General features: G+C 41.1%; 1 protein-coding gene across 1 annotated transcript in view; it reads right to left on the reverse strand.

Annotated features, from left to right (window-relative positions):
• The window catches only part of gli1 (GLI family zinc finger 1), a 49,587-nt gene that overhangs the window by 6,927 nt on the left and 29,054 nt on the right, over window positions 1-13,606 (reverse strand). Inside the window, exons 2-9 of the mRNA XM_041034553.1 lie at window positions 6,444-6,554; window positions 4,205-4,437; window positions 3,474-3,575; window positions 3,170-3,368; window positions 2,246-2,414; window positions 1,943-2,050; window positions 1,423-1,563; window positions 1,092-1,241 (exon numbers count right to left, since the gene is read on the reverse strand). Coding sequence (XP_040890487.1) covers window positions 1,092-1,241; window positions 1,423-1,563; window positions 1,943-2,050; window positions 2,246-2,414; window positions 3,170-3,368; window positions 3,474-3,575; window positions 4,205-4,437; window positions 6,444-6,514 — 1,173 coding nt within the window. The 5' untranslated portion in view covers window positions 6,515-6,554. The remainder of the gene's footprint in view (window positions 1-1,091; window positions 1,242-1,422; window positions 1,564-1,942; window positions 2,051-2,245; window positions 2,415-3,169; window positions 3,369-3,473; window positions 3,576-4,204; window positions 4,438-6,443; window positions 6,555-13,606) is intronic.

The following is a 13,606-nucleotide window of genomic DNA, read 5'->3' on the forward strand; positions in this document are numbered from 1 at the left end:
CGGTTCAGAAGCAAAAATCACATTAACCAGGTAAAATAAATATTTTAATTATAGGCTATTATTTTGCAAATGTTTATTTCACATTAAGTGAAACAGGCCTTTTTTGTTCAGGTGGACAGCTGACTGCACGCTCAAGTACACGCGATAAAATGATGACGGAACACAAGCAGACGGTATTTTTGGTTCGCTGCAGGTGGATAATTTAAGTTTGGATTTTTATTTCATAAATACGAGGAGGACTCAAATAGACATTGAGTATTTTATTTGAAAGTTATCATCAATCAAGCGTCTGTTTTTCGGAGTTCGAAATGTTTTTGTTACATGCTGAAATAAAATTTCGTGTTCTCTGTATCAGGTCACTGATTTCATAAATGTAACACACTGTAGTTTTTTTTTATACAAAGTATCCTCATTTTAGGTGTCAAAGGGTTTTGTGGCTCCAGGTGTTTTTTCTATGGGAGACAGTCCAAATGGCTCTTTGAGTATTTAAGGTTGCCGACCCCTGGTCTAAACTAATAAAAGCAAAAACAGAAATATCCAATCTATGGAGGTTTCACATTTAGACCTAAAATCCTTCAGCCATATTGTATTTGAGCTACAGTATATTTGCTGTGGCTGAAAGAGCTTTATAAATGGTTATCATTTTCCCCCCATGTATAAATGAACTGAACAAGGCTTGTGACCCCTGAAAGCCTATTCTTAATGATTTTCATATTGAAACTAAAATAGAGGTGTTATTATGTTCTTCAAAGGGAAGAGAGGGTAAAAAAAAGGTTTTACAGTGCTGCTTACTGAAATAAATTAACAAGGTATGATAGTATCAGGAGGGAGGACAGGCCCCTCACTGAGGTCAACCTGACCTGCCATCTGGTAATAAAGCTATGTTGGGGGAAAATTTTAAGGCCTTTACGTTATCATAACACAAATACAATGCTCACGTATTGTGGTGAAACTAGAGAAACTAGAGCTTCCTCTTTGCAATGTCGCACTAATCAGAAACCATTTCACAACTAAAGCAGCTGAATTTGTAACTGCTGACATTTGAAGGCAGAGATTGGGGGAAAGATAAAGACTTCCGCTGACTGACTCACAGTGCACTTGTGTGGCTTCTCTCCTGTGTGTCTGCGCATGTGAACCACCAGCATGTACTGGGCTTTGAAAGGCCTCTGCTCTCGAGAGCACTCCTGCCAATGACACACAAACTCCTTCTTCTCTCCATGGATGTGCTCATTGTTGATGTGCTGCAGACAAACAGGGAGGCACGTCAATAAACGCTGTGATACCTTTACTACAACGCTTCAGTGACGTTCAGGAATAAGTGGAATATGGAAATGTAGCCTTGCATTTGCTTAAAACCACTCAATTTTTTCCATTGTTGTTCCTTCAAATTGCATTGCCTATATATAGATCAGTATTTCTTACATGAACTAGCTGATCTTGTGTGTCAAATTCCTTGTTGCAACTTTCCCAGCGACAGTTAGTTTCGTAGACGGCCTCTGGCTCAGGTTTCCCATCCTCCTTGTCCAAGTCATCTCTGCCATCCAGTAGACCCAGAAGAGGGTCCTGATGTGCACACACACAAAAAAGTTTAACTTTATGCTGAAGTTTACATATAGCAAGTTCTACTATGTGCACATCTGTATTACATTACATATTAGATATCAGTCAGTTGTGTCATTAATTGCTGATATGATGGAGGACCTTTTCCAGCTACAGCCACATAAAAACAGACTAAAAGCTGCAAAGCATGCTTGAACATGTATACCAAGAGTAATTCTTGACCCCCACATACTGTTCTTGACTCCATTTTGACATCAGACGCAGACAAAAGCGTTTCTATTCCTGTTTAAGCATTTGACAAATCTACGGCTAAAAGCTTAAATGTAAATGTGGGAAAGGGGGGAATAACTTTCACATTATGAGAATAAGACTGTGACTGTACCTGAGTGCCAGTGGAAGAAGGACTCGCCACATCTCCCTCTGACCTCTCCTCCAGGCTCTTCACATTCATGACATCCATCACACTGCCCAACCCTGGCTCCGTTTTCAGCTACGCAACAATACACACATCATACTGTATTACATCTTTCATTACATCATTCATACAGTTAACATCATTTTAAATCCCCTGATCACAGACCTGCGTTAGCTTCCTATTCCCACCTCCCGACTGCCAGTAACAGAAGGTGCACTGATACTGAATTGCTCTGACGGCTTTGTAAAGTGAGTGAGAGAGCTGTCTTACATGTCCATGCTTGGGTGGAGCGTGGAGTCGAGGATTGTGCGGAGGTAAGCGGGAAGCTTGGCAGGGACCTGGTGTGTGTCCACCCAGAGGTGTCCCCCCTCCTCCACCGTACATGGAAGCTTGTTGCCTGGATTGGCAGTTTATATTGCTGGAGTAACCCAGGGACGGACTGTGGAGTAACAGAAAAGACTATATGACAACTCAAGGAGAACAAATGCTGATGGAACCAGTGAAATATTCAAATCAATCAAAATTTATACAACCACTGACCAGTTTGATAATGTGTGATAATGTGAATGTGGATTTGTTATGAGATTTATTCTTGTTTATTCTTGTTTTATCATAATACTGGAATATGCAACTTTTTGGTCACCCCCCCCCCCCCCCCCCCCCCCCCCCCATTATTTGCCATTATTATTTAACTCATTTGCCTTGGTACATGTGTGTAAATATCTTTATCACCCTATTTGCCAGCTTACGACTGTCAAGTCAGGACAAAAAGCACAACTGAACAGGTGACTTTGACAAAGTTTTGATTTATTCTTTTATGATTTATAATTTTTTTTTTTTTTTTTTGCAGCTCACCGGCATTTGCCATCTGCTTTTCTCATCATCTGTGGAGGCTTTGCAGAAGTGAGTACCTCATGCTTACCACATGTTCAGTGATAAATATTGGTGTGGGAATGTGGCCAAATGAAGGGAACGGAGGTAACAATCAACTCCAGGCTTTGTAGCAAAACAATGCATATTCTGAGACTACTACAAAATCATGAACTGTACAGCAGATTACTTTGCACCCAATAACTTCAGCATTAGACCTTACTAATCCGTGTCAGTTGATTGAGAAAGTAAGAGAGAGTCATATTTCTACTGGCTTCTAGATGCATTGTTGAGCTTAATGTATAGAACAGAGAAATATCTGACCTCATGGCGCTCACAGAGAGATGGCCATAGGAGCTGGCTCCGTTGGGGTTGCAGCGAGAGTTGACAAAGGCCACTAAGGAGTTGGGTGATGTCCGGATTACTGTCTGCAGGTCTACACTGGCATCAGACAGAGGGGAGATGGACAGAGCTCTCTTTTTACTCAGCTTCAGCATGGAACGAGGTGTGGAGAACCTTGAGCCTACAGAGGGCAGAGGACAACAAGAGCGGAAGGGTTAGCTTTGATGATACTAAAGAGCTATTTAAATAAATCTAAAATAAGTATATCGTTTGAGTGCTTCCTTACCATCACCAGACCCCATCTGATCAGAGCCAGGCTGAACCTGGCAGAAGTTGTGATGAGAGGACATCATGCTGTTCTGGTTACAGTAGGGGGTGCTATTGCCACCTGGAAGGTATTAAGGATAGAAACAGACATCAACATGAACATGTCTCAAGTTGTGAAGCTGACAAATAGTTGCTTGGTTACTGAACCAGTGTGCACATGTTCAAAATCTTTACAGCACATTATGGTGGCATGTAGTCCTGTGCATCTAACAAACGCTGACTGACTGAGCAGGAAAGGAGAACTACTTGCAACTAGGTTGACAACATGGGGTGGAAATGGCGTTGTAACATCATGCATCAGCATCCATACTAGAAACCTGAAATTACTTGCTATGTACTAAACAGTATTATGGAAAACTGTCAAAGTAAGCATTTAGCATTTATATTCAGATACACTATTCACTGCTTACATATTTTATGTTTACAGGGTCTGTTTTTAACTCTAGTTCACCTTAGGTTGACTGAATAATTTTAAATTTGTTCACATTGCTGTTTTTTTCTGCAATTACACATTGTAGTGGACACGTTTATGTCTTAGCTCTACAGTCAGTCTACTGCTGGTTGCTGATCTTTCCTATTGTCAAAAACTGGGTGGTTTCTGTGTCTTACTCAGTCTCTCAGGTATCTCTAAGCCCAAATCAGTAGCAGCTGCTGTGATATTCAGGAGATGTAAAAGATACTCTGACTCACTCTCTGTGGGCGGCATGCCCCTGTGGCCCATCATACTGTGGGGCGGTGGGGCCTGAGGGGCCCTCATATATTGATCCATGCAGTGGCCAATCCCCTGTCCTGGTCCGGATCCATGAGTCATACTGGGAGTCAAAGGATTATACATAGCTCGACAGTCTTGAGGAGGGCCGTTGAGGTGTGGGGCACGTAGAGAAGACACATCACTGTAGGGAGACTGGTCTGATGGGACTAGGCTGCAAATGTCCAAGAAACACATGTATTGTAAATATTTTTCTGACCCTCGGGTCATTATCAGGCCTCAAAAGTAACACATAAAATAAAAAAGTGAACAAATATATGAGTGTGATATATCAGAAATGTAAATATTACAAAAAGAAAATAAATACATAATTGAATGGGTAATACATATTGAAAGAATATTTGGATCTGTGTTGTGTGAGTTGTGGAAAATCCTCTTCTGTGTCTTACATGTGTCACTTTAGAGACCTGATAGGTGAGATGAGATTACATGGATTGCAGAACTTCATGTAGAAACTAAAGCATTTATAGTAGCGGACACAGTTTTTTAAAAGCAGTAGATAGCCTGGAAAAGAAGCACTGCCTGAAGAGCTGAACTCAGAGAGAAAAAAAAAAAATCCAGATTCCAATCTTTGCCCTAATCTGTTGTAATGTCTCCTCCTCACCAGTAGATGGTGTATGGCCCATATCTTGGTCTACACTATGGAAACTTACTCATCTGGGTTTTCCCCTTCCAAACTAGCAGTGAAGTTTCATTGGAACTTTCCAGTCTTCTCATGAATGTCAATGTATTTTCTGACCTTTCCTCAGTCTCACTGGTTAGTTCAAAATCAGTCTCTCTCCTGTTCTTCTCCTCTTTCTCTCTGTCCCCCTTGCTCCTCTCCTAAAGGGGCAGACTTCATCCATCCACCTTCTCCTAAGTCGTCCTTTCATTTCTTTAATTCTTTCACCACGACGTGTATTCCACACAGGAGCTTAATCTGTCCTCTCTAATCCACTGTGCTGGTTTCCCCCCCCCCCCCCCCCCCCCCCCCCGAATTTACCTCCCTCCTATTCTCAGTCTTTTCTCCCTTTCTCTTCTGCCATTCATCCCTTCTGTTCTCTCTCTGTTTCTCCATCTCTCTCTCTCTCTCTCTCTCTCTACCCCCTCTGTCATTTCTGTCTCTTTCTATCTCCTCTTCCTCTGTCCCTTCTCCTCTTGTTCCTCTGTCTTTCTCTGTCCTGCACAGCCACCTTTCTCTCCAACTCTCTCCGCTTCTCCCTCACTCTGGGTAACCTGAGCGGGGTGCGAGGCAGTCATGCAGAGCGCAGCAGGGCCTGGTCAGCCTGTAATTAGCAGCTGTCAGAGAGAGGCCGAGTCCACCCGCAACCTGGGTGGCATGAGGAAGGGAGGGAGGGGGAAGGAGGGGGGTGGGGGCGGGGAGGGGGTGGAGTGAGGGGCTGAGCTAGTACTGTGTCCACAACAATTGCTTTTGCGCCCTCATAATATCCCCGTGTTAAAATACAGTTTCTGGCCCTTCAAGATGAATATAATTTCTGCTTTCCTGAAACTGGCTGCTGTGATTTCTGATTTTTGTAAATAAAAAGAATGATACAAAAAGAGTGAGATGAGTAGATACAGCAAGATCAGAGAGTTCAATAATTTGGAAAATATGCTTATTTTCTTTTTTCTATTTACATGATAGTTTTTTTTTTTTTTTTTAACAAAAATATAATGAATATATGGCACTACTGGTAAACGGCAGCTCAGTGAATGTGTACAGTTTACCAAAGCCCTGTTGTCACTGTAAGCCTGCCAGGTTTGATACCTTCGTGCCTGTGCACAGATCAAAACCTGTTCTCACTGACTGTATATGGCAACCAATGCCATTACTGGAGATGCTGCACAGAAGTGCTGGGAGGATGGATAAACTGTTGTTCCTCAAGAAATAGCTCCAACACATAACTAGAACAACCTGCATTAACCTGCAGGCCCCTTATTGATATCACCTCTCAATGATATATTAGTAATTTCATACATGGTTGGCTGATAGATTTTTTTAAGCTGTAAAAAAAATTGTATCTTGGTCTCAATTCTTGGTCAAAACGTTGGTCATCTTTTAACTGAACTATTCTTTTAAATTTCTCTTATGTGAAGGAGTTGTGGATTTCACCATAACAAAAAGAGGGGAGAGGGAGTGTGAGAGAGAGAGGACACAGCACATACTAAGTGCTATCTTACCCTCTGGAGGGCTGGTTGGGTGAGGTCTCATAGTGATACAGCCCCTGGTGTGGCTGCATGTCCACTGGCATTGGAGCTCCGAGACCTACTGCTCCCCCTTACACCCTGGACCTGAAACACAGAGACAAGGACAAGGTTAGAGTGAAGAGAGGAAATCCAAACAAACCCAACCAAACTAAACTTCACCAGAAAGAAAAGCCAAATATACAAAAACAATTGTGGTTGGGAAAAAAAGAATACGTAGGATGTTAATAACAAACCAAACCAAACCAAACCAAGGAAAAGGGCAAAATAAGCTCTCTCTGAAAATCTTGAGTCATACTTTTATTTTAAACAGAGCTGCACTAAATTGAAGTATAAATAGAAATGTAAAGTACTGCAAATCTACTGCATCAAAACTTAAAGCAGTCATAGTGAAGAATGTGTTTTCTTTTTGGTACTTTGAGAGCCCTTAAAGGTATTTAAGAAGACAAAAATATTAAACTAAAACAACTGCTGTGAATTTAGAATCTGGTAAAAATCTGGAGCAACCAACCAACAATGGAGGAGTTGCTCTTCTAGAAATACAAGCATCTAGAACTCCAATTGGATTAAAAAAAAAAAAAACAGCGTTAGCCAAAAGCATGACAACATAAAATTAACATTAATGTCATGTCGTTTTTTCCAGTTATGTTTTTCTCTAGGCTTAGGTTTTTTTTTTAATGGATCTGAGATAAATAAGAAGCTTAGAAAACACTGTGCTCCCACCAGATCTGACTGTATACATTATAGACTTTAAAGGCAAATCATGTGATGGTATTGATGTGCTCTGACACACTCAGATTACACAAAGCCTTGTGACACAAACTGTGGGCTTGGCTGTAATCGCTCTTCTAAACAGTCTTGCAGCGCTGCTGACAGACACTAAAAACCTGCCGCACCTGCCCATTCTGGAAAGTATAGTGATCAACATGGAAAAGACATACAGAAGAGGAAAATCTGGGTTTTCCCTCAAAGCTTAAAAGACAAAGAGTTCAGGGATGCTGGTACCAAAAACAGATTAAAATGAGAAAAGAACAGAGCAGCCTTTTGTATGAACCTCATATTGGGATGAAATCTTTCAACAGGAGTGTATGTGTAAGGTAATTCTAGCGGAGAGATCTCAGGAACAAGCACCTGCTCATTACATCCAACCACATCAGTGCAAGTACTAATAGCCAGAACTGAGGGCTCTTACATGTTTACAGAGGTAATTAAGACAAAGTTACCACAGATGGAGAAAGGTTGTTGCTTTTCTAGAACTTTACTGCTTAACATGTTAAGCACACATTTGTGTAAATGTATTATTATCGCCGTTTTGTATTTCTATTATTTGTGTTTTGCAACTATTTTTAAACCATGCAACAATAAACCGACAAAAAAAATTAGTTTTCAAATCTGACTTTCTGATGCCACATTCTTTTGCTCTGCCCTTAAGTCCCTTGTCATGCATGTGGAATCAAAATATCACATTGCTGTTGTTCATGTGACAAGTGTTCAAACCCAGTCTGGGAAAGCTGCTGTCCACTGCAGATGAAAGCTCTGTGGTTTCAGAGTAACAGGTTGCCAGGCCTGTTATGTAGTAGCACAAGTGTTAAAAGGGCAGTAGGGACCTATTTAAGCCCACAAACCACCAGGGGGATTTGGTAAGCAAAGTTAGACACTGGCTAAATGGCGTGGGCGGTCCGGTGCTAATTGCACATATTCAGCACCAGCTAGGGATCTGTGTATGATAATTAGCCGGAAGTGCTAAATAGAGATCTTGCCGAGCACCTCAGCTGTCCAGAACTAATAAATACCAAGAAGGGGGTCCCCAGACAGCCTGACACACACATACACATATACACACACACACACACACAGACACACCTGTCTGTCTCTCCAGGGGGTGGCATAATAATCCAGTGGCCACCAAGTCTACAGAGAATGTGCGTGTGTGTGAAAGGGGGAGTGTGACTGTGAATATACTAGATGCAGTTTGTACTGTGTAAGCCCAGTGGCAGGCGTGTATGAGAAGAGAGTTTTGGAGACAAGTGTATTTGCAGTGCAGTGTGTGTGTGTGTGTGTGAGTGTGTGTGTGTATTGGAGAGAGTGTATTTGACATGATAAATGGTGGCAGATCTCAGAGTAAGAGTGAATAATGTATGAGGCCACCTTAAGCAAGCTGGAATTTTCTGAAAAGTATGTTTGTGTGTATATGTGTTTCTCCTGGGAGCAAGGCAGCGAGTGTGTGTGTGTGTATTACTGTTATAGCTCAATGTGCGCCCACTCAACTGTGTTGTGGAATTGATGTGCGTTGCGCATGGTTCATTCTGCCTACAAGAAATTAATTCTATGTACTACTAATTTGCAACAGCAAAGAAATATTATCCCACTTGTTGAGATGCAAAATACGGAAAACATTAAGTGACAACATATATCATTTATTTATACTACAATATCCAGTTTTGCGATACAAAATCTGTGTGTGAGAAGTAAAGCATGCCATGGTTTTTTTGTAGTTATGTTGAAGCACCCACAGCATGAGGGTCAGATTAGAGAAAGTTTATGGTCTTGGTTAAATGTTAAAAAAGTGACTAGAAGCAGATGACACAACTTAACCCTGTAAAGCCTGGCAAATAAAATAATAATCCTTTTAAATAGGGGTGTTTATTAAAGCTTTTGAGAGGATCAAAATTAATATTTGGAATTTTAAACATTTACATACAAAAAAATCATATACTCACTGATTGACTTTCAAGTATAACTTTCAAAACTTTATACTACTCGCAATTATAGAATAAAACAAATCCCATGTATAAAAGCACAAAATGTATGTATATATGCTTCTATTTATTGTATGTGGTACATGCAGGTTTGGATATTGAGTTCTGTAGTAAGTATAACGTATAGATGGATGATTTCATACGTGCATGGTGCTGACACAGGTGTCGTGGTATTGTACTATTTTAGGTCAATATTTTGTGAGAAACTTTAAGGGAGTTAGCTCCCCGGTATAATTTGTGGTGCAGGGTTTGAGAGGGATGGGGCAGCAGCATATTAAAAACCCCAAGGCCATAAATCAGGCGGCTAACTAAACAAGTCTGCTGCACTGTGGCACAGTGAGCTGGGCAGGAACCAAGGAGCTGAGGATGAGGACAGGAAGTCCAGCCACTTTCTACACCCAAAACCTCCCCATTCAAACACTCCAAGTTCACTAACCCTGCAACATCACCATCCCATACAAACTTGCCACGCCTTAGAGCCAGACACCTCTAATCTTGCACAGTCTGTCGTAAACATCATTAACCATACATACAGGGCTGTGATGAAACCAGTGTGGAGAAAACACAAATGTAGAATGAACAGGCTGAACAGGTACGTTGTATGCAGCATGGGTTGCAACTAACAAATGATTTTTTAAATTAAGAATTCTTTTAAATTAACGGACTAATTATTCAGTAAGCAAAAAGTAAACTCAAAAAGTAACTCTAGATGACTATAATAAGTTCTCAGCCCAAACTTACGTCTAATCTGTTGATTAACTAATCAGATTAACAACTACTCACTTCAGTGCTTGCATTTAAAGACTAAAAAAGATTGGAAGATTAAAAAGAAAAAAAAAACAAGTATTAAAAACCTAATTTGGTGCATGACTTCAGATTTTTAAAGCATTGTTGTTGTGCCATTTTGGGGCACAGTACTATGTTTCCAGAGTGAGACAAACTCATGGAAGTGTTTTTACGCTCCAAGATTGTGATATTAGCTGAGCTTTCCTCAATTACTGGATATTTTTAAACAAGCCCAAGACGTCCTGACTGTGGTTTATCGTAATAAATTTCCATTCCGGCTTACCTACTTAGTCACCACACCAACACAGCTTACCACCAATAAATAAAATATGGTTTTGTATCCTTAATGGACCATTACTCATTCACTGTCAGAAACCCAACCACTGCACTGTAAAGACCAACCATTCAGCAAAAGCTAACACTAAATACAAGAGCAGATCTGGTCCTGGCTTTTCTGTGAGGGGAATCAAACACTAACATATTTATGCACCCTGTGAAAGAAGAAAGACCACACTTCTCTTACAAATAAAAATTTGAATGCATAAGAAATAAAAGTAGAATTCATTACACTTAGGGGTTTTGCTGCCACAGCCTTCCTCAGCCTGGCATGACGAATAGAGTGGATAATTTTTTTTTTTTTTAGTAAAAGTAAGTTAGATGATGCCCTACAACAGCCATTTTGCTGACTGTACATCTCTATTCCTGCAAGTGTTACACTACATTTTAGCATTAGCATTATAATTTGCAAAATAATGTCAGTGCTAAAATGGGGTGTAGCCGTAGCACAAGTTGAAAAGAGTAATAAAATCTTTGAGCTGACTCTGTAAGGTCCGTTACACAGCAAAATCAATCAAATCTACACAAACCTTGAGTGTGTTGAACTGGGCAAGGGTGTCTCACATTAAGCTACCAATTCCCCTTTAATACAAAAATTAACAGGGACATGTCTCAGTGAGCATGTTCATTTTATTTAAATGCTTTCTGGTGACACTTGAGAGTAATATTACCTTAACTAGTACTCTGCAGATCAACAGAATAAACTGAACAAGTGCGGTACTTTGCAGCTCCTTGACTAGACTGCATTCAGTGTTTTTTTAATGGCCTTTGATATGTGTTCATCCCACTAAATTCAGTTCTCAGGTGATAGTTTGTGTTTGTGGTATACAAAGAGGAACATTGTTTAGTCTTGCACAGTTTGGTCATTTGTGACATTCCCATAAAGCGTCGGTCCTCCTCCCTCTGAGGAAGTCTCTAGAGAGGACAGACATTTCCACAGGTCACTGGTCGTGTCAGACAAAAGGCCTGATCCGGCTCTGCTCCCCTCTGCTTCTACACTGCTCTCCTCTTGGGTGTAACATTAAACTGGGGCTCACACATGCCTCCCCCCTCCCCAGCCAAAGTAAAAAGAGGCATTTACTGACAGCCCCTCTCCTCTTAACCTCATTTCTCCTCTACTCTCAGATGGGAATGTGAGTATACAGCATGTGCGCTTAAATGTGTGTGTTCTCAGTTGTGTGTTTGCTGGATAATCTATTACTTAGACAGCATTTACACACACAAAACAGCCTTAGTAAAACTCAACACATGTCTTAGGAGTACACTGTGTAGTGTAAACACCCATCTGAAAGTATTCTGTCTTTCACCCCCACCCTCTCCCTCGTTCCCTCTCATTCTGCCTTTTCCATGGCTCTGCTGTATCACTATCTCTAGCTATCTCCTGCTCCCTTTTCTCCCCCACTGCCTCCACCCACTCTCTCATTCCCTCTCTCTCCCTCTCTCTCTCTCTCTCTCTCTTTCTCTCTCTCGGGCTCATTCCTCTGCCTTGCCCCTCCCCCTCCTGGCGGAGCTGCAGTCGAGGTGGGTGTTCTCTGGCTGTTATGACTTGAGAGACGATAATGGCAGCTATAATGTAGCCAGCCGTTCCTGATGTGGCTGGGCTTGTGGGAGATTCTGTTGTGTTAGGGCTGGAGACGGAGCAAAGGAGGGGGGGGGCGGGGGGCGAAGGCGGAGCTCGGGCCTTCAGCCAACCACCGTCCAGATTCTACCTCATTTTCTTTTTCTTTTTTTTCCCTCCTCTGTCTCTCTCTCCTCACCCACCGACTTCTTCTAGCCCAGTTGTTTTCCTTCGGTGGTAAACTTTGTTTTTAAATTCTGGCTTTGTTTTTCTAACCCCCCCACCCAACTCAGACTCTCCTCCTTCCCTGCTTTTCTCCCCCACCCACCCTCCCCTGTGTTTTTACCCCTTTTACCCACACTCTGTGAATTCCTTACAGCTGCTGTAATGTGATGGGGGCCAATGGTGTGACCACCGACTGGCCACAGGGCTGGAGACATCACTGTAATGTACAATAAGCACTCTTCGCTGACCTGCTGCAGGGAAGATTAATGTCATATCTACTTAGGAGCTGCCATTCTGAGTTTGACTTAAACAGCTTTCATCCCAGTTAGGACATTTCCAAAAGATACCGAACAAATACAAGCATTATTCTAACAAGGAATTATTAATTAATTATTCTAACAATTTAGTATTACTGTTTAGAGACTCAGTGATATTATATTGCGATGATATGAACATATTATGAAAGTCTACTGTCCAAATTAAGGATTCCAAGCAAATTGGCTTTAATTGTTGTGTAAACGTAGGAAAAATGTAGAAAAATGAAATCATGCAAAAGAAAGCACTGAATTCCTCCTTTTGTACGACAAAGGTCTATTAGGCTGATTATTTACTGAAGGGTTTGATTTATACTTTTGAAGAGTTCTAAACAGTGACAGTGGTTTTCCTTTCAGTGAACATTAATTTGCTTATTTTACATATGATTTTGCCTACAAATTTAAATTTTGCAATATAGATGCAGTAGCCTACAGGATATTGTCTCGCATATGTGGAAAGGGCGTAGGATGTAGAAATTGTATTGAATAAATCAGCAAATGTTTTGCTTTCCTAGATATGGAGGCAATTAGATAAAACTGAAAAATAAGACAAAGCAAGAGAATCAATAAATTATAATAGAAATGACCTTTTTCTTTAGATACTAAAAGTTTCTCAGTGCAACAGATAAATGATAATGTCAGTAAAAACACGGCTCCATACACTGAAATGCCCTAAACTTCCCTCCCCCACATGATAAAAGTACTACTAATGATCTTAGGTTCAAGGGTGTAAGACTACATACTTGTTATTTGGTAGCCGTGTCGAGAAAGATGAATCCCTGAAGCCCTAAACTTATGTTTACTAGACTAGAACTGTGGTTGAATACAGTCAACACTGTAACCCTGGTTTCAACCCCACTGATTTACATCTTACATATCCCTGTACTGTAAACTGTGGGCTGAGGAAGCTGTGGTGCTGATGTCTCACTGCTGGGGTTCTCACCTTGTCGAAATGGCAGAATGAAACGTTGATCCCTTGTTGCTACACAGCCAGAGTGACTGATGACAGACATCAGGGCACTAGAGGGCTTGAGCGCGGCACCTCAACATGACTACAAACAGTAGGAGCAGGAGTTGAGCTAAATCGAGCTCAGTAGAGCAAACAGCAGAAAACAGCTACTGATGAGACTTTAGTGATTTTTTTTTTTAAGTTAAGACAAG

Source organism: Toxotes jaculatrix, chromosome 3 (assembly GCF_017976425.1).
Source record: "Toxotes jaculatrix isolate fToxJac2 chromosome 3, fToxJac2.pri, whole genome shotgun sequence".
Lineage (NCBI taxonomy): Eukaryota > Metazoa > Chordata > Actinopteri > Toxotidae > Toxotes > Toxotes jaculatrix.